Here is a 23,691-nt window from a genome sequence, read left to right as displayed (position 1 = left end):
TGGTGTTTACTCTATTTGGGAGCATCAGTCATTCGGCTGGAGAAATCTCATTGGATCTTACATCTGTCATTGAGCTACGCTCCCCAGTCTGATTGGTTAATTCTTGTTACAGGCGGGTCTAAACCTTTGGTTGACGTTGTTGTTGTAAGTGGTGGAGAAATTACTTTGTCGGCTGTGGTCCCGGTTGGGATTTTAAGCTTATTTCGCTCTATGAAGATGATAAAAAGTTAGGAGCTGTTGATTGTAGGCTTGAATGCGGTCTTCACATGTTGGAACACGCTGGAAAACTAAATGGGACGATGAAAAAACATCTGCGAGGCCGCTCACGGTAAGCAGTAAAGGGATACTCTTGCTTCTAGCGCTAGCTAGCCCTAGCTGCTGCTTAGCCAGGCTGGAAGTAGCCACTTGCTCGTCAAATGTTCAGGTTCGGTCTGTATTTTTCAGAGATAAGCACCGTCTATGCGATAAACTTCTATGCAAATGTGTCAGTTTATCAACGGGGGTCGTAAATTAGTGAATTATACGGCAATAAAGTTGCTGAACGTGAACGCTGCATGATGCCCATGCGTTTGAACGCCTCAGACGCGTTTATGTAAGCATGTGTATTGTCGGCAGACATTTCATTCCAAAGAATAGTCGCATCCGTAATAGGTGAGTTACAGTCGTTACTTTTGCACAAACCTTCATCGTTACAATTCAATTGCATGTAAATGTCGCAGCAAGCAGGTTGCTTCAACAAAATGTGGTTGCATTAGCTTTGACTCGTCTACCAGGGCTGTGCGTTTCCAGCATTTCTGTATAAAGTTGCGCCTCAATGTTGACCTTTGGAAGAGTTGTATTTTTGTAACGGGATTGCATAGCTGACAGTCACGATCCACGATCCACAGACCGCGGTTATACTCTGCATGTGTGAGGTAAACATTTAATTAAAGAGCCGGCTAAGCGCTGGGCTCCCATCCCATCGAAACCACTGGTTTCCAGCAAGTTACCAGTAAGTGGTTAACATAGTGACTCAAGTCACACCTTACTGACAGATATGCTCGGCTGGAGTCACAGATAGCTGGTGATCTGCTTCAGTGTTCCGGATTAAAGGCGGAATAATGTTCTCATGCGATATTTGTGCCTTTTTATATACAGAACGGAGCAGCATTCCCGTCTAAAAGCAGGCATTGTGAAGGGCAAGACGGCTATTTCCCGTCTTTTCCAACATGGGCACGATCACAATGGATTGCATTACACTTTGCTTTGAATTATTTAAGTTGTAGTGTTTGTAGTCCCTTTTTGTTTGCAGAGACAGCAGCAGGCAGTCTGCACAGACTTCACTTTGTGAAGCTGACCGGCTCCTGTTTGGAGATGCTTGGTGTAAATTAGAGAGAGTCCTTCCACCTGCAAACATTCATTCTAGCTGTGCAGAGACTTGTTCCAAGTGCAAGACAAACAGTAACCCAAAAGACTTGGTCAGAGGCACCTGGGAAAATAAACAACACACCTGCTGAATCCTCATTTTGACCGTTGTTTTTGTCTGGTCTACCAACCTCCAGTCAGTCATGTGTTTATGCATTTCATATCTCTGTAGACAATTCATTTCTTCCACTTCAGTTCCGTGAAACCGTCATGCATTTTCATACCCTGATGTCTAATCTCTGCAAGAGTGCGTGAGCTTTCACTGTCAGTCAAGTTCTTTACACTGCTAGGAATATAGATTTGAGTACAGCTACGCTCTTCATAAGCTGTCTGGGTTTGGAAGGAAAAATGTCTGGAGAGGGATTTCTGTTTTTACAAAACAGAAGAGCAGTCAGAAGAATATAAATGGTGAGATTATTTTTGTTTTCTCATATTGTATGTATGTAGATGCCTTGAATGCCTGAGGAACATAATTTAGTAAAAATGATTGTGGTTGCGAGCCCTGATGTCAGTGCAATTAGTGGCAGACTTGTATGCTGCAAACACGTTTAGACAGGAGTATTTCCTCTCTCTCGCAGGTGTAGAGTTACCTAATGTCCTTGTCAAAAATTTAATATGGTTTTATTTACAGTACTTGTTTTCTGTTTTTGTGGGGGATATCTTGGAATTTACAGCCATAGAGGTGAAATAAGTGTTTCACAAGGTGTTCCACCCTGTTTGCAACGCAGAGGGTATGAATTTTTAAATCCACCTCTTGCCGGGCTCCCCAACAGCTGCTCACTAAGTGTGTGTAAGTGTGTGTGTGTGTGTGTGTGTGTTTGCGCGCGCGCGCGCATCAGGTATGCAGTGTCAGTTTCTGAGTCAGACCCATTTGGCTTCAGAGGTTTTCCCATAGGGTCTCTCTCTAGAACGGTTAGATTAATAAGTAAAAAGCAGAGTGCTTCTTCAGGTTAATAGGACAAACACGTGACCTTCATGTTAAGTATACATGCAGATGTCAATTTGCAGTTTACACACAGCAAGAAGGAGGCAGTAAATCAGTAGCTGAGCTTGGCACCTGTTTGTTTTAGGAGAGTTCACAGCCTTCATTATTGTCACGATAAAGTACACACATCGTAAACCTCACGCCCACATCCGTGTCCTTATCTGTGAGTGTTGTTGTTCAAAAAGACAGAAACACATCTGATATGAGAGCAAAAAAAAAACTACCTCTCTCTCCCCACACAGCCACAGAGAGACAGGGATCAATAGGTGGCTTGTCTTCAAGAGGCCTCTGTGTCCAAACAGTGGCTCGGAAAACTCCTGGAGCCCCACCCTCGCTAGCATAGCGGGTGGCTTGCCAGCCTTGTGACACAACCAGTGCCCAGGGCTGTTTGTGTCGGGGCGGGGCACAGACCTGGAAGTGAGGTGTTTACCTGGGCGCCACTAGCTGCTCGGCATGTTGTCCACAGCAGGCCTGCACTTAATGCTTTGGGATTATAAATTAGTCAGAGAATACACGACAATCAGGATCAAGCAGAGTGTTAGCTCTAATAAACTCATGTACAATAGGTTCACGAACAAGCATCATATCCAGTCGGCTTCATCTGGAGGTGAAGCTGGATGAACGATACAGATGTCGATGCTGTCATTGAGGAAAATCAATTTATGATCAATATTTAGATGGAAACTAAATTGATAGTAATTGCATTACTTAAATCTTGCCACCAGCTGACACCTTGGGGCAAACCACCCCCCCCCCCCATCTGCTGTCCAGCTCTTCAGAGGCTTCCGTTTGTTAAAGGACAGCATTTCCTCGCCACAGTTGCTAAGTGCATTCTGTTTACTTTCCTTATGGAGGAAATCTAGGGAACGCTTTCATTTGGCACAACGTTATTCACCCTGTCATGAATTGCGGCTCATCTTTGTCCTCCAGCTGTTGGAATAACATTACTTCTGAACAATAGCTGTTGTGTTTTCTCAATCTTGTGAGTTTGCTTTGTGAATTATTGTCATGAATATGAAAATTTTAATTTAAATAGAGAATAAAGTGTATTGTAAGACAAGAAAGGAAACTACAGAAAGCAGCTGGTTCTGCCATTGGCTGGTTCGACCCCTAGCAGCGTCTCCGGAGGAGGATTAGATGGGATTATATTGGTAACTCTAAAAGTGGCGATAGCTTGTGAATTCATCAACTCAAGCAACCAAAATGTGAATGTCCCTCTGAATGGGACGTGTGTGTTTTCAGGTCTAGTAGCAGGTGAACAAGGAGGCGTAGTTGTTGCTTAATGTTGTGGAAAACAGTGTAGTGTCCTGTGCAGACTAGACATCAGTCCCTGCCGCCCTGCCCTGTTGATCCACAACAGCAGGCGTAATCTCACACGGCTCCTGATGAGGAGCCTGTTGCCCCGGTGACGTCACACTGAGTGTGACGTGAAGCGGAGTGCAGGGCCCGGCCCGCAGCACGTGGGGATTCACATGAGCACTCGCCGCCCGTTGAGCCGCCGGCTTTAGACCCAGCTGGGCTCGGGCGGAGTCGCATTAAAGCTGATGTAGCAGGAAGTAGGAACGTTTGAGTTAGTGTGTTTCTGCGTGTCTTATCTCAAGTTTGTATCTCTTATCACTTAGGCCTTTTAGCTTTTAACAACTTTCTCTCTCGCATCCGTTTTTTTTTTTTTACAATAGTGTATATAAAATAATGAGGTTCAAATTTGTGTCTCTTATTACTCAAGGAAAAAAATCTAAATTAAGTCGTCTTTCTGTTCATTTCAAGGCAAATTATGTCATAATAAGGGTAGTGTTAGCACACTAAGCAAAAAGAATATTTTGCCACCATTCCCCCACCAGACATTATGTACCAGTGTAATAAAACACAATGTATTTTCAACTAAGAAGGAACGTTTTACTGACAATTTGAATGATTATTTCCTTGATGGGTGTTAACTACAGCTCCATACTTTTTGACACGCATGGACTTCCTGTAGCGTTGAAACGCTTTTAATTTTCACATTTGCATCGTTTTCATCATCTTTGTTAATTCTGTAATCCCTATGGATTGAATGTCCTGTCTGGTTTGCGTCGCTTCCCAAAGGCTAAACAATGAAATAAGTTTTCATCCTTGACTCTGTGACTCCTCACCTGCAGTGTGGAGTTTAGATTGGCCGCTCCTAAAACTCACCCGTGGATCACTTCACCCTACTGCCGACCTTCAGAGACAAAACAACACTTTAACCTGGATGCACATCTCTAATCTAATGTCTGCATTGATCACAGATTAGCTTCCATTTCCTTCACTTTGAAGACTAAACACCCTCATTACATTTTATGCTGTTTCAGGCCTTCACTGCGCTGATACTGTGCACAGTGCAATGTGGTCTAAGTGGAATGCAGGAATGCTGCTTATGGTTCCCTGCAGCCCTCCTTACAATAGCCTGATTCATGTGGTTGTTAATTAGCACTCCTTGACTAGTGATTACTGTTCCTGGCTGCAGTGACGTGCCCCCGGGGGCAGACCAGGAACCGCTGAGGCTGGCGTGAACAGAGCGCGCAACAAACCACCGCTAAAGACGTCCACAAAGGAAAGGAAGAAAATACATCTTGAGATGTTACTCTGCTAAAAAATCACAATGAAAGAAGTAGATCCACTTGTGAGCCTGAGCCTCTTTATTCCTAGTAACAAAGACGTCTGGTGATGGCATGAAGTTTTGTTCTAAAATTAAAGTGTGAACAAGCTCTGACTAATAAAATGAGTGCATCAGCCTTGCACATCATTCTAGGGGAAGATCTGAGGTTCATCCTCTGCTACACCATGACATCAGCTCTCAGACACAAGGGTAAACGCTTAGTACTAATGGCCATTTCAGTCGGCTTCAGACAGCTGGTAGGATTTTATTCCAGTGGATATCAGATGGGCTGAAGTAGGGTATCGATCACAAATGATATTTTCATCACAATATATAACTTGTGATATAACTGAGTAGGGTAGCTGATTTTGAAATCCACATTGTGCGTTTCTATGTTTAAAGTGTGATTGTAAACACATTATTTTAGGCGATCTAAAACGGGAAGCTGGTCTGACGGTGCGTGCTCAGGTCTTACTGCTGATGTCAGGACAGACTCTCCAGGCCCGTTTCCTCATGAAGGAACTCCATAACCATTTATCCCCTTAATTGACGTCAAGCGCACATGGAGAAAAGATTTGCACGTATCTGGTTTGGATGTCTCTGATCTGGCGAGTGTGATCTGGGTTGGGGTGGTTGGGGTCGGGGGGGTCACAAGAGGGAAGGAGACTTGGCAAATTTCTGTGTGATGACTGGGCAGCTTTTGGACGAGACCGGCTCCAGAGGGCAGGCACCGTGTGGAATCTCTGACATCAGCTGTGTGTGCATGCAGGCTGGTGTTGTCTTACCCATTACACACACACACACACACACACACACACACACACACACACACACACACACACACACACACACACACACACACACACAGAGCTGATGGTCAAGCTTTCATCAGGGCTGGAATGTGCGTGTTTCCACGGTAAAAATCTAATCCTTTAGAGCGCTGATGATTCTCCTGGAACAGGTTTTGGCATCCTCGTAGCATGGAGGTGATCTGTAGCCACATCTTTCCTCTGCTAATCACATGAAGAAACATTTTATCAGCTAATGGAATGGAAACACTTCACTGGTTTCTATAAATTCACATGTCCGCCTCAGCTCTGTAGACGCTCTGTTTTCCACAGTTCAGTGGGTTTCATTGATTTTTTTCCACCAATAACCAGCTTACTAGTATATTTCCTTTTGTCTAGGGGAATGGTCATACACACCCCCCCCCCTTAGTTTACAGTATTGATTTCTGCGATGGGAGCTGACAGCATCCTTTTTCTCCCTTATTAGTGGTCTGGAACATCTGCTCATCTGCAGAGGTGGATTAGTGAGGCTGGAGTTTAAAAGCAAAGCAGGACTTAATGTCTCACAATAGGAAGCTGACTGAATTTTAATTAATAAAGTTAATAATGATTTATTCATCACTATATGTTACATTAAGAAAGCTGTGCTGTGCAGGGGCCTTTAAATAATCCCAGAGGTTTATACATTTCTTGTTTATTATATGCATTCTTATTGTGGAATTAGTTTGTGTGCTACAAGTCATCATACGATGCATCCAGTTGCAACTGATGTTGCAGAAAATCACGAAAGTTCCTGAGATATCTTTGGATTTTTAAATTTATTTTGTATGCTGTAATAGTTCTTTAAACGCGTTGCTCTGTTAACATGACTCCAGGCATATCCGAGACCTGCAGAATTATCCAAAGCTTGACTAAGCAACACATTTACATGACCTTGCCCAAGGCTGTTCACTGGTTATCCCTTTGTTGTCTCCTTTTTTTAACCTCCTTTGCGTTTATTGCTTCCCAGAGCAGCGATTCTTTTTGCTCGGCGCACGCGCAGTGGCGTTTTTGTTCTGCTTCGTTCAGCTGGGAGGAACTTTTGAAAGAAGTCCCCGGTTCCTCCATTCCTCAGCCAGGCAGCGATCAGCCTCCTTCCCAGCTGTAGCTGTTATGTAATGAGTCAGTGTAGGCTGACTGAGCTCAGTCGGTAACCAGATTACAGCACCGCGCTGATAAACACCGCTGAAGGACCGCCGTCCCACCACACCTTTGTTTTTCTTCCTCTGGTTTCTGCAAGCGGCGAGGAGTTGACCGTGATTGATTGTTCCCGGCTCACCCACCACTATTGTTAGACTCTTTATGGAAAAAAAAAAAAAAACCTGACAAGAAAGTGTAGTTTAAAGGAAAACAGAGAAACGCCTGTAGTCTAAACACTAAACGTGTAAACAGACGTCATTAGGCCCGGCTTGGAGATATCATTACGGATGTTCTTATGAAGTAATATGTCACGATTGGGTGGGATTTATTTTCTCAGAAGCTTTTAATTCATCTGTTATGACTGTTGATGGTTCATTATTGTTGAATGCCATTTAATAAACTCTTAACAACCCATGTAGTTGTACTGAATCTTTTCGTAAACCAGGGATGTGACCCAGCAGCCATTCATCCCTCTCTCCTTGTTGACTCATTTTCTTTCTCATTACTCATTGTCCTGCAACGCTTTCAGGGCGTGTTTCTTCTTCTGAGGTCACAGGAAGTATTGCCGTGATGGAACTAAAATAGAGCTTACACATTTACAGACACGGCGTTCATCACTGTCAAAATGGAAGTGGAAATACCCCCCTTCCTTGTTTGGTGAAGTCCAAGTCTTCCTCGGCTGAGGTCGTCACGAGGTGTTTCTCTCTGGGCGAGTGTCGCCTCAGTGAGTCCAACAGGAAGTGGTGAATCTACCGATCTAGACGCGCTAACCTACTATCCATAGCCTATGGTACCTTTTCCAGTTTTAGTTTAGTCTCAGTCAGGCCGGAAACAAAGACAACTAACTAATAACTGAGAAAACGCAGGTAAATATTGACAGAAGGAGTTTCATAGTCTTGTTTCATTCATTTTGAAACTTATGTTTTATAGCGTTCTGCTGCAGCTACACGTTCAGAGTTTCTGAAGGCATTTCTTGATTATTGGCCTGGGCCAATGGCAATTATCTCCAACAGCAGCCATAAAAAGGATTATTGCACATTTAATAATGCATGAGAATCAGATATCCGAGTTTTATGGCCAGTTCTATTGTGGGTCGTTCAGTTAGAAAATGTTTACACGAGGGTCCGGTTTATTGGATCGTGTTAATATCTATGAGGTCACCACAGGTCCATATCTTAAAAGGACACTGCTCTTGGTGCTTTTATGATTTAGGTCATGCCATATTACGTTAGCGTACATGAGCGGCATGCACAATGAACCACGCTGTAGCCTTTAGAGGGCTAGCGTCCCACGCACGCTAAAGGCCTTGTTGTTCTGTCTTGCCCTTTGTGTGCCTGTCTTTATGGTTCTTATCTTGGTTAGTGGGACCGGCAGGTAGCGGCCTGGCTCTAGGCTGATAACGGAATGTCAGAACCGCGAAACGACAAAGACGACGACGACAAAACCCAATTTAAACGTTTCCCAAAACAAACCGCTTCTAATCCCAGCAGTGGATCAACCTTTACAGCCCACCGAGGGCCGTCGCAGTGGGTTTGGGTGACCTCTCTTGTCTCTTGGTGATCCAGGCCGTATCCCCCCGCCCCACCCCCCAGCCTTCAGCTCGACGCCCACGTGTTGTCAGCAGCTCTTGTTACGTAAGCCCTCCTGCCAGACAAAAGCTCAGCCGCCGCGGACACAAATCACCGACGAGCCCGTGTTAGCATCGCTGCTGCTCACGGTAGTCAGTAATCCTCACAGGGGGGGTTCCTTCACTGGAGCGTTCTGTCGACTACTAACAGGTCAATTCTGTCAAACTGAGTAAAAAAAAATTAAAGAGCATGAAATGTCATCATCATCATCATCATCATCATCGTTTTACTATCAGTTTGCTATCATTTAATCAGTAGTTTAGTTTCTGCACAAATAATTCAGTCTTTCTCCAACAAACATTCCAAGTTTTATCATTTATTTGTTTTTCACTAATGGTTACCAAATTACTTTCTTCAGTTGTGATTTCTGTGGAATCACACTTTCATAGTTTATGGCTGTTATTGCTTGAGTCAATCTGTTTTTATCTGTCTTGTTTATCGCCATGTGTCACAATGCAGAAGTAATAACCTGAACCCGGGGCGTGGAGACTGTTTAGTTAATGTTAAAAAAAAAGGAAGTTTTCCCTGTAAAGGTGACTGACTTTAAGTCATACATCCAAAATTACATATTACTTTAGAACATTCTAGATGAATGTTCTAAAGTAATATGTACTTTATTTTAGATTGCAGAGGACTTCCCCTCGACTTCCTCTTTTGTCACACAATAATAAGTAGTTTATTCAAAGTGTCCCTAATTAAATGTGTACTAAGAAACCTGAGCTTGTTTAAGCTAATGATCTTAGTTTAAACAGAAGCTAAGACCATTCCTTTATACACCCTGAAATGATCCTCTTTTGTGTTCATGAGTGTTTTTTTTAAGTAGAATCATCAGCATAGATTCACAGGAAAAGGTCGATTTCACAACAGTGTTTCTGTCCATCTCCCTCGGTTCTTATTCACGTGAAAACGTCACAGTTTAATTAAAGGTTTTATGTCTGGCATCATCGCTTGTTTAGTACTTTGTGTCACCGCGAAACCAAACCACAAGAATACATTAAATATTCGCGGAAAAGAGTTAAGTTTTTCTTCCGCAGCCGTTTCCTCCACTCTTGAATCTGCTCAATCAATACTTATTTTCTTAATTTTTTCAAGTTGGAGTTTAAATATCAGTAATGTTCACCTTCTTTCATTCAGTAAATTTGCAATTCTTTACACACATTACCTCACACATTCAGTACAGTTTGCAGGCCATAGAGGTCAGGTGACTCACGTTGACCCAATTGAGAAACCCAACACAAATAATGCAGGTCACGCACAGTTCAGTCTTTCATTGTGAGTGTTGACGTTTTACTGCAGGCTGTCCACATCCGTAGTTCTGTTTACAGCTCGCATTCATATCAGACTCACTGAAGGAAAAACACCATAAAGCAGTTTTTCCGAATGGTGCATTTTCTTGTAGATACTGGTGTTATGGCGCCACACTCACTCCGATGCGGTCCTTAGAGGTTTTGATGCCGTGTTCTATATTTATATATATGAAGAATATATTCAGTCCCGCTCTGTCTGCAGTGGGTGTGCCTTTACACCCTATGGTTATACATATGCGTTCCCCTCAGTCGATAGAACATTTAAGTTGTTGTGTACATAATCATATGATTGATAAACTGCAATTACATGAGGAGACACCCCCCAACCCCACCCCCCAGAGGAGAGTGCTGACCACCTGATGTTCCAGAGAGCAGTCTAGAAAAGGCCCCATTGTGCTGAAGTCTGTTCTTCCCCTGCGTGGCTCTGCAGCGTAATAATGGTGGAGAAACAGAGGGAGGTGGGAAGCGAGTGTGAAGCGAGAGAACGATGGAGAGGTGTAAGGAGAGTGAACTCGTGACTCATCGGGCGCAGCGGAAAAGTCTTCGCTGACTCAAGACACGAGCCACGGGCTGGACGGGAGTCGATGACCAGATTAGAAAAAAAAAAGAGAAGTCGGAACTGGATTAAGCAGCTCTTGAACTAGGTTTACGACGGTGTGCCGCGTTGTGGTAAAAGTGACATCGTAGTTTATGTGAGGATTATGTTTGCCGCTGCATCGACCTGGTTAGCCAAAAACGTATCACACAAAGATCCTGAGAGGATTAACGAACACCAGTGATTAATAACAATAATGGCTGAGAATTTTCATTTCACATTTTAGCCTAAAAATATTACATTTACATTTACCTGTATTGATCACTTACTGGCGTATGAAACATGTATTTATGCCTTATACCTGTAGAAGGTGTGAGTGTGTGTGTCTGATGAACAGGTGTCACCTCACCTGTGACTGGTGATGTGCTACACACAGTCCATTTACTGCTGACCAGATGTTCCAGGCAGAGGCTCCAGCCGCCCGCCGGCGTGCGAGGCACCACTGAAGCATCGTGTTCACACTCCTGCTGAATTAAAAGCTTTCAGCTTCAGCTCGGCCATTGAGCTACAGCAGATCTTTGTAGTCAGCGCTACTTGGATGCGTTTGTCTTTTATTTTTTTATTTTTTTGTCTGGCCATGCATTGATTGCACTCCTTTGTGCCCACGGCCCCTTAAAAGCAGACTCTCCCTCCTCTCAGCCTCCATAATGTCTCTATTGATTTCAGTGGCCTGGATGATTCCATTCTTTTGGATCCATCACTGAAATCTGAAGAGCAAAAATTGCCTGATTGATTTTAATGGGGTCCTTCTGGATGAAAGAACTGTTTGTCGTGTCGTAACGGTCAAAGGATTACTTAAGATTTATAACATTTTGGTCAAATTACACTTCAAATCTATCATTTCCAATCCTGATATCTTGATGTTTAATTGTTCATAAGATATGAACAAAAAAATATCCATATTTTGCCAGCATCATAAAAAGCAAATATTGGTGTTGAATATCAGTTGATGACATCATCTCAGAAAGAATCAAGTTTTCCTCCTTCAGGTTTAATCTGAGCGGCTGGTTTGTGTAACGCAGCTGTTGTGTTGGGTGTGACAGGTGACTGTAAAGGTGTCAAGTTCAAAAGCAACTAGGCCACAACAGGCTCGTCTTGAAAAGGAGGTCGAGTGGGGGTGTTTTACTGAAGGGGGGGTGGGTCTCTAAAACTCAGTCATCTCTTGTGAAACCCACTGGAAACTACTGCTGTGTTTATTCATGCCCGTTTCATTCATTCATTTCATGTTGTTCTTTTTTCAGGTGTGGCTGGTGGAGTAGCACACGGTAGAGGACCGGACTCCCCCGCCCCCACCCCACCAACGTCCTCGCCCTTTCTCTTGCTGTCCATTCAGGGAGGGCAGAGTCAGTGTATTTGTTTTTTATTTTTTTCCTCTGTGGGGTCACAACCTGAACACTGGTGAATTCATGATCACATGACCGTGGATATGGACGCAGTCCTGTCCGACTTTGTCCGTTCCACTGGAGCTGAACCGGGATTGGCCAGAGATCTGCTAGAGGGTGAGTTGTGGTGTATTAATATGTCACCTCTGAGGGTACACGGTTTAAGCTTGCTTTTTTTTTTCCAGTTCAGTCATTGTTTTATTTTTATTCGAATCTCAAAGAATAAAAAAAGGGACTAAAATTGGCGTCTGGTGATGCTACGAGCTGCAACCAATCTGAAGTCGGTGCTTGTTACGGTTAGGATAGCATGCACTCGCTGAGGAAAGGTATAGCTGGACTCAACGGGGCTCCTGTTGCCTAGCAGCAGCACAAGTTACAGCTAAGAATATGGATTAAAAATGAAATGCAATGCAGTGAACAGCAGAACGCCAGTGAGCCCAGACACACTCCAAATCCAGATATTTACCCGGGTAGAGGAATGTGTTGTTGGCCTTCGCGTGAAATAACTCTGCCTGCGTTGCTTTGACTCCTGGTAAATATTTAAGCTCATTAAGGATGCGTCCTTTGCTCAGCATAAAAAACAGGAAGCAGCTCGTCACTTTGGACCCGGCGGTTCAAACAGATGTTCTCGTCCGTCTCTCCGTCCGTAGGCAAGAACTGGGATTTCACTGCTGCCCTCAGTGATTTTGAGCAGCTGCGACAGGTGCATGCTGGGAACCTGACGTATCCTTTCGCAGAAGACCGGACGTATCCGCCTGCCGAAAAGGAGATGGCCAGAGTTGGCCGGCCGATCCTCCACCGCCAAGATGAGGTCGTGCAAGGTGAGGCCAGCCAGACTGGCTCCCGAACAAAATCAGAAACTGCGAGGAACTCCACCTCGCAGCCGCGCGGCGCGTAAACTCCTCTCTTCATCCTTTTCACAGCTACGGAAAAGCGACTTTCCAGAGGAATTTCACACGCCAGTTCAACCATCGTGTCCTTGGCGCGTTCTCACGTCTCGAGCTCGGGGGGCACCAGCAGCGAGCCGCTCCTGGACACGCCCCTGTGCACTTTTCAACTACCGGACCTCACCGTGTACCGGGACGAGTTCCGCGGCTTCATCGAGAGGGACCTCATCGAGCAGTCGATGATGGTGGCCTTGGAGCACGCCGGTGAGAACATCTGTATTATTAGTATTACATGCAGTTCCAACATGGAAATCAGGTTTTGACACAACATGTGCATCTTTTAAACCTCTTATGTTTATTTCTATTTATAGAATATATAGGGTTATAATGTTCTGTTATACAAACGGGTGATTGAACTGCTTCCTGCTCACAGGGCGGCTCAACTGGTGGACCAAAGTGGTTTCAAACTGTCAGAACCTGCTGCCTCTGGCGACCAGCGGAGACGGGAATTGCCTCTTGCACGCCGCATCGCTCGGTGAGTATCGCAGGCCGTTTAAACGTGACCCCAGCGCCGCGCCGTCTCACACCCCATTAGCGTTCATTTAAAGAGCTCCGTTGTTAGCTTACGCACTAATTGCATTTCATAATATCGCAGCGCAAACTCACATAGCCCCCATGGCCCACTCAGGAGTCACACACCGGAAAAATAATAACGCCCAGACGAATGTGGGGATGCCATTCATCTGCTAGACTTTTCTTTTCTCGCTCTTTGCTTTAGAGTTGATTTATTTTACCATGTTTTGCAGAGAGAAACACACGAGCCTTAGATTCTTGTCGTTTTATTTAACATACAAAGTGTGATCTAACCTGTATTTCCTGTCACATGACCCCGTTTTGTTGTCTAATGCAGGTATGTGGGGTTTTCATGACCGGGACCTGATGCTGCGGAAGTCTCTGTACGCTCTGATGGATCACGGCTTGGAGAGGGAGGCGCTGAGGCGCCGCTGGAGGTGGCAGCAGACCCAGCAGAACAAAGAGGTCCGTTACTGCGGCGGCACGTCCCCAACACACACAAGAGCATTTAAAGATCAACCTCACAATCAGAATGTAGCTCATCAGGGTCATTTGATGAAATGATGATGGTTTTATTATCTATCTGTACCATCTCTGCACCGGTTTTTCCTTCCTACCATTGACTCCGATTATTACAATTTGTAATGCTGTGAGTCGCTTTCAACACAAACACAAAGAGGATCTTCTTCCTGCACACGTTATCAACACGTTAAAGATGTTGTCAGAAATCCACGTTTTCTGATTTCCAGATGTCCCCCCCATCCTACAAACGATAAATCACTTAACCAAGAAATGAGGCCGCACTGGCAGCACAAAAAAACATTAAAATAGTTTGTTTTTGTTCTTACATGTAGGTTAAACAATCAATGAGTGTCTGTTTGTGCTCAGTTAACAATGAAGAGATTTGTAAAAACTCCAGTTAAGTTTCTTATGTTACTTAATTATCAACGTGTTATCTCGTGTTAAGATGCTGTAATGCCAGAGCACGCTTTTGTGACATTTGACACTCCTTCACTAAATGGCATCGGTGTGTGTTTTTTTGTGTGTGTGTGTGTGTGTGTGTATCCTTCCTCTTCAGTCTGGGCTGGTGTACACAGAGGAGGAGTGGCAGAAAGAGTGGAATGAGCTGTTGAAGCTAGCTTCCAGCGAACCTAGAATACACTACAGCACCAACAGCACCAGTGGGTATGTCGTTGCTCAGACAACGCACGGACTGTTCACCAGACCTGCTCTTAGTCACACACGCTTTTATTCACAAGCAGACAGCGACGTGAGCCGCCCCTCATTTTCTGTTTTCTATTTATACTAACAAGCAATGAATCAGGGGATTAACAGTTATTAAAGTTTTATTGCAGCAGCAAATACAAAAACCATTTATTACAAGGATAATATCTATTTGTAAGGCCTGATTTTGCAATCTGGTTGTTAACGGTATGTTGTGTTAATCAAAGCCGTTGATGTCTCCAGGGTGGAGTCCTCGGATGAACCGGTTTACGAGAGTCTAGAGGAGTTCCACGTCTTCGTTTTGGCTCACGTCCTCAGGAGGCCCATCGTGGTGGTGGCCGACACCATGCTAAGGGACTCCGGTGGAGAGGGTAAATACGCCGACTGATGGATCGTGTGTTGTGCTTCTTGATGTTTGTCATCATGAATCTGACACCGAGAGGTTTTGTCACGTAAGGAATTCTGCAGTAGAACATTTACACAAGGAACTGTTTGAAGTAAACGCCACCCATCTGGCGTGTCAAGGAAGTTAAAAACGAACAATAGGAAACTCAGCCAATACCGTGTGACCCACTTCTGTTGTGTGGAATGGATGTCCACACACACGTTCAAGCAAACCGGTGAAGTAACAACTGTCAGATTCATAAATAAAGCAGCTTCTAATTTGCTTTACACACCTCATATATTTCAGTATTGATTTTCTAATCATTTTCTAATCAATGATGAATAGATGAGGTGTTATGATGGTTTGATTTCTTTATGGAAGTGAAAGATCACTTCTTATATCAGCTCTGGTCCACTTTCCACATTTTAAATGACCGTGTTTCTTTTCCTAGCATTTGCCCCCATCCCCTTCGGAGGCATCTACCTACCGCTGGAGGTGCCAGCTGCTAAGTGCCATCGCTCCCCCCTGGTCCTGGCGTATGACCAGGCGCACTTCTCTGCCCTGGTGTCTATGGAGCAAAAAGACAGCTCCAAAGAGCAAGGTAATGTTCCACCTCATCTGTCTTCATTACCGTCAGACCAGCCATTGATTCTCTCAAGCAGTTGAACTTTTAAAGCCACAAATCACAACACGTAAATCAGGATGGAGAGGATATTGGAGATCTGAGCTGTCCGTTACACCCAGACAGTAAGGCAGCCTCTGATTGGCCAACAGATCCCTCTTGGGATCTACGTTTGATTGGTGAACAATACGGTTGAACAGGTTTCTGTACAGTCTGGTGCATGAGCTTAAACTCTTTAAATTTCACGACAACAGACCATGCGGGTGGAGAGAGTTAGCAGAAGCAACACGATGGCGGATTTTCTCTCAGGTTTACGATGCAACGACACTCCCATTTATGGACTCAGTGAGAACAGGTGCTGAGTCAGTGTCACACCTAGTCATAAAAGTTGATTTCCGGTCTCATATTTGACTTCGTAACAAACCAGTTAAAATGTTCTACACTGGCCCAACCCTGGATTACAATCATACCAACAGTGACTAAATTTCAAAACAGGAGAAGGATCACACAGTCTCATTAAAGACCCCGTGGTGCCTGGGAGGCACGACAGCAGTGTTACCCCAGCTGTAGTCAACACCTGTGGTAACGCATGTCAGATCAAGAACCGGTCAGTTCAGTAAAGATAAATCATGACTTAAAGACAACGAGGTCCGTCAAGCCGGAACATTGCAGGAAATTTTAATTTGTCTTCAAACACAGCTGCAAAAAAACCTGTCAAACACTAAGATGGAAAGGAAGAAAGAGGAAGGAAGACCAGCCTGATTGTGTAGAATAAGTTCATCAGAGATAACAGAAGTCAAGTTATCTCTAAGGTGATTAAAACTGTGTGTTTCTTCACCTTTAAGCACTTCAGTTCTTTGGAACTATTATGGAATCTTGAGAAAATACAGAATATTTGTAAAACGTGTTAAACAATCTAAAAACATCAGCTCGGTCCGACGACAACAACGTTAAAATCTAATGGGTTGAATGTCAGAACAGAAAATAAAGGAATGGATGTCTCTCTGAAATCTTGAGTCATCCAGAATGATGGATCTTTGTTCTGAGAATACCTTTTCCTTCCTCCCCCCCTCCCTACAGTCGTGATCCCACTCACTGACTCGGAGCACAAAATGCTGCCGCTGCACTTTGCCGTGGACCCTGGGAAAGATTGGGAGTGGGGCAAGGATGACACGGACAACACGAGGCTGGCGAGGTACACGCTCCTGCTGGTTTGGATTCAGCCATGTTTGCTTGATCACATGATTTCACGATATGTTTTCTGCGAGGTGACGGTCAGATGGATTTCGACTCACACATGCTGCATGTTCTCCTCCAAGCGTTTCGGACAGCTTTCCCTTCAGCGTCGAGTGTCAGTGTGTGGAGGGATTGACCTCTTGACTCCAGATTAGCGACAGTGCCAGTGACAATAAGATTATCTGTAAATACCTTCTATGAATGGACCAGGAGAAGGGGCCCTGAAATAGCAGCTCAGTTTAAAAAAAGAAATAGAAACCTTCCAAGGTGTTTATGTCAGTTTATGAAAGAGGAGACGACTTATTTGAGTATCTGTGGATTTTATTTAGATTAGCATATTTGGAGTAGCTCATAGTCTTTGTTTAGTTTTATTTCAGTTTGCATAAAAGAAGAGAATCGACTTCATTATCATTGATTTCTTAAATCGGAGTCTTGTTCAGTCTTTTCCTGAAGTTTACCTCGGGTTTAGATTAGCACACGTGATCATCAAGCAGCAGTCGTATTTTTATATTTAAACATGAATTAATATCATCGACAATACCAACAGTAGTAAATACATTTCCACAAATATGACTTTTGCATGATGAAATTTGACATTATTTCTCTCTCTCTCTTTCCGCCCCCCCCCTCAGTGTGACTCTCTCTCTGGAGGCCAAGCTCCAGATGTTGCACACCTACATGACGGTCACCTGGCTGCCTCTGCCCTGCGAGGTAATGGAGACGTTCAGGCCTCTGAGCTGAGATGTATTTGAAGAAATGCATAAATTAATAAATCCATAGAAGTACATTTATTTATTTTACATGAATAAAGCTCAGACATCAGGATTCAGAGTTTGAATGGACTCCCTGATTTTTTGCAATGACAAGCCAAGGTAGAATAACTCATTCTACACAATATTTTTGTTCCTTTTCAATAATCAGACCAGCCGTTGTGTAACTGCTTTACAAAGTGTAGGTGGAACAAACTTCACTGAGCTATTCAGGACATAAAGTCAGGCGACTCGAACGCCGTCACAAAGGTCCTCTTGTGTGCCGCGTTCCTAACGTCAGGAAGCCGGAGAGGAAAGCTTCATAGCTCTGTTCAGCTACGTGGAATGGTGCAAAACAGAAATGTCCTGTGTCAAATTCATTTCAGTTATGATTTAAGGGTTTTTTTCTGTGTTAGTAATGCTACCAATGGAGTCCTGCTCGTCGGCCATTACTGGTTAAAGTGGGTCGTTCTGCAACTGCTTCCTGTTTTGAGAGCAGAGTAATATTATTAATACATTTTCACGTAAAACAGTCAGAATATTACCATTATTCCAAAGTATTTGTTGGTATAAAAAGACATTTAGAAACAAAATCATGTTTTCTATAATTGGTCTGAAAAAAAATCCTCTTTCCATAATTAGATTTTATATAAATATTCCATTTTCTGATTGTTAGTCCTTCTACTTTGGTTGGTTGTACATTTTTTGTGTTTGCTTTTTGCAGCAAGCCCCTCTGGCCCAGCCTGAGTCCCCCACCGCCTCAGCGGGAGAGGAGGCCCGGACGCCTCCCGACTCCGGGGAGTCCGACAAAGAGTCGGTCAGCAGCAGCTCCAACGGCAACGGAGACACAACCACGGGTTCGGCGGTGAATGGAAGCGGGTCTTTGGCCAAGAATGGCTCCTCTTCATCATCCAGTTCCTCCAGTAATGGATCAGCGGGGAAGGACAAAAGCAAGAAGGAGAAGGAGAAAGATAAGGACAAGGACAAGAAGAGGGCAGATTCTGTCGCCAACAAGCTTGGCAGCTTTGGCAAGACTCTGGGCAGCAAGCTAAAGAAAAACGTGGGTGGACTGATGACGGGAAAGAACGCCGGAGCCGGAGGAGTCAAGCAGGAGGGCACGGAGAAGAAGAAGGGTTCCTTCAGGGGTCGGAAGGGGAGCAAGGATGGCTCGCCTTCGGCCCACACCTCAGAGGATTCTGGGAAAGGCTCCCCGTCCTCCGGTAGCGAGCGTCTCAACGGAACAGGGAGCAGCATGAGCAGCGGCGGCAGCAGCACCGAGAGCGACAATACCTACAAGTACAGCGCCGACGTCAAGGTCAGCCTGGGGATCCTGCGGGCCGCCATGCAGGGCGAGCGGAAGTTCATCTTCGCCAGCCTCCTCACCACCAGCAACCGGCAGCCGTTCCAGGAGGAGATGATCCAGCGATACCTCACTGACGCAGAGGAGCGCTTCCGGGCCGAGCAGGAGCAACAGCGGCGCGACGCCGAGAGGAAGAGCGTCACCAACGGCGTCCAGATCCCCAAGAAGGAGCTCGCCGGCGGCGCAGAGATGACCTACCGGTCGTACGAGGCCAAAGATGAGCTGCCGGAGAATTCATCGCCTTCCTTCAACCCGCTCAAGCCCACCCCGTTGAGCCCCTCCATGTACTCCGCCGTCGTGCCCATCCCCCGGCCGTCCTTCATCAGCCAGCCCCCCGCTGCCGCCCCCCTCACCCAGCACCTCCAGATGCACGGCTACATGGATACCCGGCGCCAGCTAGCGGGGGGAACCCCTCCTGCCTCATACTCCGGCGTCCCGTCTTACGCCACCCTTCCCCGGCACTGCCCCACAACGCAGCCTCCCTCCCACCCCCAGTACAATAACTCCCAAGGCCCCTCCTCCTTGAGTCCCTCGCGTCTCATGCCCTCGTACCCCCCCGAGTTCGACCCGCCGGACTATCCGGGCTCTGAAACCGCCGGTGGGGGTTACACCAACGGATTCCGGGACGTACACTCCAACGTAGACTCTCGGAGCGGGCAGCCCCCCCTCAGACACTACTCCCTGGGCAGTGCCGGGGGTCTAGCCGGCCTGCAGTCCAGCCGCTGTCGGACACCCAGCTGCACCTACTACGGACACCCCGAAACGGGCAACTACTGCTCCTACTGCTACCGGGAGGAGCTGAAGAAGAGGGAGCCGGACTCGACCATCCACAGGTTCTGAACGCACCTCGCTCAAGGTTGAATTTAATGAGTGGCCTTTTTTTTTTTTTTTTTTTTAGTTTAAAAAAATTGTGGCGGGGTGGATCAGCCTGTCCGCAGACGGGAGGACGGCGCGACCAGGTCCCTTTGTTTTGTTTTTTTGTTAGCTGTGTCGTTTCCTGTTGGATTAGACAACGTCAGAGAGTGAAAGTGGAAACGGGGTAGTTTCTGACTGCTGGGGTCAACTACCTGCACTTCTGTTACGTTTTGCTGTGGCTCTTATGCAGGTGTCATGTATGAGTGTGTTTGTGTGTGAGCTGTAGGCTCTCCTCCTTTTATCAGAGTTTAACGCGTTGCTACTGTCTCCTCCTAGTGGAGAGAATGTATATTGCAGGCAGCAAACATGTCATCGACACTTAACAGAACGCACACACGACTTCAGTCAGGTGATGCAGGCACAAACGGAAAAGGTGTGAGTCTCGGCTCCGTTTTAGTTTTAGTTTTTTCTTTTTTACGATCAAGTTTGGATTGGTTCACTAAGAGTGTTTGAACATTTTGACGCTACTGTTAAATAGATGATTGTGTCATCGTTACCTGGGGAAAAAGCATATCGAAAACGACAATGCTACCGATTTATGCGTTCTGTGGGCTGCTGTGGTGCTAATGTTACAGAAAGCAAACGCAGACAGGCTCGTGCATTGAAGACAGCTGCTCTGCACTGGTATCTTTTTTTTTAGCAAAAACATTTTCACTTAAAAAAGCATTTCCAAATTGTATAGCTATAAAATGGATAATGAAGATGGAATCTTTTTGCAGATTTATTGCTTGCGACATTGACCAAACATCATAGAACAAAGATGACAGAATGACGTAGCACTTCGTCCGATATCGCTCCCAGAACCCGATCCAAAGTGTTGAATGTTGTAAATGTTTCTCTTTTCTTAGTCTGGTCTTCCTCTTTCTGCGACAACAGATGGCGTTAAGGCAGTGGTTATTTTGGTTAACCTAAGCATGCAATACTCTATACAAATAAGACACTTTACAGCAGTGTCCCGAGAGGACAACATTTTATTAAAATGCGGATGTTCGTATATACTATGTGCATAAGTTGGACACTGTCTGTACTATTAAAAACAACAGATTTTGGAGACATCCACTACTTTATATTATTAATGAATGAATGATTGAATAAACCTAGTAGCATTCACACATACTGACATCATCAATCTGAAACTTCCTGTTTCAGCCACGCAAAAAATTAGTCATGCGTTTGTCGTCTGACATCTGTTTGCTCTCCCTCAGCAAATTCTGACTTTCTACTGAAGGAGGTTTCATGATTTCTAGCTTCGTCTCACCAAATTAATTTTCCTTTTTTGCACAAATTCAAGCACTTTCCTGACGTCCGTAGTTACGAGACTCTTTATGGTTTTTGAAGCGGTCTGACTGTCGTCCTGGTCACCTCTGCAGACACTGCCACCTCTGTTTGGGGCAACGGGTTCAGAAGGGTTTCTCTGAAGGATTCAGTAGCCGTAGAGCTACAGCGTTTTTGGTGCCAGCATCACCGTCTATCTCAGTTTCCTAGTTGCCTTGTCCAACATTTGTCCTCCTAGCATCAAGATCCTATTTGTTCTTTGTGCAAGACTAACGTCTGGAATCTGCTGCTTGCTTCCTCGCATGCAGATCCTACTACTACTGCCCTAAAATGTTACAATCCAGTAGTTTTTGAGTCATATTGAAGTTCTTGAAATGCGTTCTTTTCAGTTAGACGTAGGCTCCGAACTAGTCGATGCATTCTGTCCCTATAATGTCAAATTTGCGGCTGTTTCTAGTTGTACTAATGTTGCAATGACTACTTAAATTTTCTTATTATTACTATTGCAAAATTGTTTTGTATCCCCTATGAAAAGCCATGGTGTGGAATTTTTATTTTTGGAGTTTGTGTGACTTGAGTTGCTCTACTCGTTTGAACTTTCTCTTTGGCTTGAAGTCTAGAAAAGCACAATTTAGAATGCATTTCACTGCCTTGCCCTGTCGGGGGCGCTGTTGTTTTACTTTACTGTTTGGAGCTGACCCTCCTGACCCACACTACAAACGTAACCAAAATATCGGGGAGTAATTTAAAATAGTGCTAATTCAACACTATGTAATGCAAAGATGTAATATTATCTATGTTTCAACAGCTGGTGAAAAACAAAAGGTCTTTTTTGCTGTGCATTTACAATAACACCAGACTTTTAATGTCAATAAAACACTATTTTCCAATGTTATTACCCCCAAAATATACCCTTTTGCATTTGCCGTGTTTGTGTGTGTTGACATTTGTCCATACACGAGCATTTAAATTCCATAAAGTGATCATATATGTGTGCGTAACCCCTTAAGAACCAGTTTTTTTTTCAAAACAGATGCCTAAGAAACATTCAAAACGTCAAAATTTAACAGGCTAAAAATATTTTTTTGTATTCAAGTAGACATTGAGAGGTAGTGAATAAATATGTTTCAAGTTATTTTTGTAAGCCCAAAGTTTTACAGTGTTTTTAAAAGGGTAAGAATGTATATTGTTGGATAATAAAGCAGGTATTGATGATGAGCGAGCTTGTAAGAGCCTGGATTTGGGATATAACATTGATGTTTAGCAGAAAGTGACATTTTGGCTATGGAAGGAGACTCCCAGACGGTGCTCGTGACACTCGAGGCTCTATCATTTAAAAATTATTTCCTTAACGATCTAACAAGAAACCATTGAGAATATATATTTATAGTGAGTTTTTTTTAAACTAGGTTTCCTCGTGGAATGTTTAGTTGCAACATTTTAGGATGTTCATTCTTGCTAATTGTCCAGCAGTCTGGTTTTTATTTGTGTGTTTCTTCTTTCTTTTTTTATTTGGACTTTTTGTTTACTTGTTTACCACCAATTCGTGCTATGCTAAAGTACGACTGTAACATGTTCTCATTGACCCAGACTGTTTCCTCCAAACCAGATAATGAAAGGCTCACAATTAGTTTTCAACACGGCTGACCTGATATATTTTTATATATTGTACAACACTGTAATACCTGTGTGGGCAGAATATTCATCATCAGTGACATTAACATGGAATACTTCAAGCTGTATGGGACTGGAACTGTTGCATGTAAATGGCGATCTGTTTTACCAAATTTGTGCATTACTTTAACTTAATTTTATTTGTCCTGCTAATTTGATCTTTGTTTTGTTTTTTAAATAATTTTAATGTTTTGTTTTTTTCCGTTTTGAAAGGAGAGCCTCAAGGCTGTGTGACAGTGCAATCTGGATAGAAAGAACATCAGATTTTATGTTAGGTTATTATTTTAATAATTATTTTTTTGCACCGTTTGAATAAATTCTCATTGTATTTCAAGAATGTCATGCTTCAACTCTTTTCTGTGTTTGACACACATACTTATGTACATGTTACATTGGCTTATAATGATAAAATCGAATTGATATGCAATCCAATTAGTAAATTCACGTAATGATATAAAGATGTTTTCACACATCTTACAATTAGTTCACACATTAAGCCTCACTAACATATTGGATTCCAACCAAACACCATTTGACAGGTGATGTATTACATGCATCAATAATGGATTAGTCGATCATATTAAGCTTATAAATTTCTAAAATATTTAATCGATCTGAGCCTCTAGGTATTTGAATTCTTGGTCAGACAATATAATCAATGTGAATTTAATAATTGTGACACTTTCACCAGTTCTTCCTGATGGAGGTTTTCAGGAGTATTTGTGTATTTGTCTTCAGGCTGTCACTTGAAAATCTGTCCTCTCCAGGTTTAATGTTGCATATCTCTCAACTCCAAAGGAAGCTTTTCCTCAACTGTCAACAAAGTATCACATCATCATGATTAAAGTGGAGCCGCAGAGACAGTAAGACCTTGAAATCATTCAGAGAAGCACGGAGCTTAAACAT

At 44.0% G+C, this 23,691-nt stretch overlaps 1 protein-coding gene across 2 annotated transcripts; it reads left to right on the top strand.

Annotated features, from left to right (window-relative positions):
• Positions 1–158: 158 nt before the first annotated feature.
• otud7b (OTU deubiquitinase 7B) lies at positions 159–19,764 on the top strand. 2 transcript variants are annotated; one of them, XM_068324622.1, is made up of 12 exons: positions 159–328; positions 11,745–12,002; positions 12,536–12,706; positions 12,809–13,036; positions 13,206–13,307; positions 13,683–13,810; positions 14,424–14,530; positions 14,813–14,940; positions 15,406–15,555; positions 16,657–16,771; positions 17,445–17,523; positions 18,286–19,764. In XM_068324622.1, exons 2-12 carry the CDS (start codon positions 11,918–11,920, stop codon positions 19,759–19,761), a joined length of 2,769 nt encoding a protein of 922 aa, XP_068180723.1. In that variant the 5' UTR covers positions 159–328; positions 11,745–11,917; the 3' UTR covers positions 19,762–19,764. The 2 variants fall into 2 exon arrangements, with proteins under 2 accessions (XP_068180723.1, XP_068180724.1); XM_068324623.1 differs by having other exon boundaries at positions 12,458–12,706.
• Positions 19,765–23,691: the final 3,927 nt, after the last annotated feature.

Source organism: Antennarius striatus, chromosome 9, assembly GCF_040054535.1.
Source record: "Antennarius striatus isolate MH-2024 chromosome 9, ASM4005453v1, whole genome shotgun sequence".
NCBI classification, from domain to species: Eukaryota; Metazoa; Chordata; class Actinopteri; order Lophiiformes; family Antennariidae; genus Antennarius; species Antennarius striatus.
This window is presented reverse-complemented; position numbering and strand designations above follow the sequence as displayed.

Excerpts from the sequence above, each read along its gene's own strand:
- otud7b (XM_068324622.1), top strand. The coding sequence starts at position 11,918 with ATGACCGTGGATATGGACGCAGTCCTGTCCGACTTTGTCCGTTCCACT. Across the intron at positions 13,308-13,682 it reads CTTGCACGCCGCATCGCTCG|GTATGTGGGGTTTTCATGAC; the intron begins GTGAGTATCGCA and ends TGTCTAATGCAG. Across the intron at positions 16,772-17,444 it reads GACAACACGAGGCTGGCGAG|TGTGACTCTCTCTCTGGAGG; the intron begins GTACACGCTCCT and ends CCCCCCCCTCAG.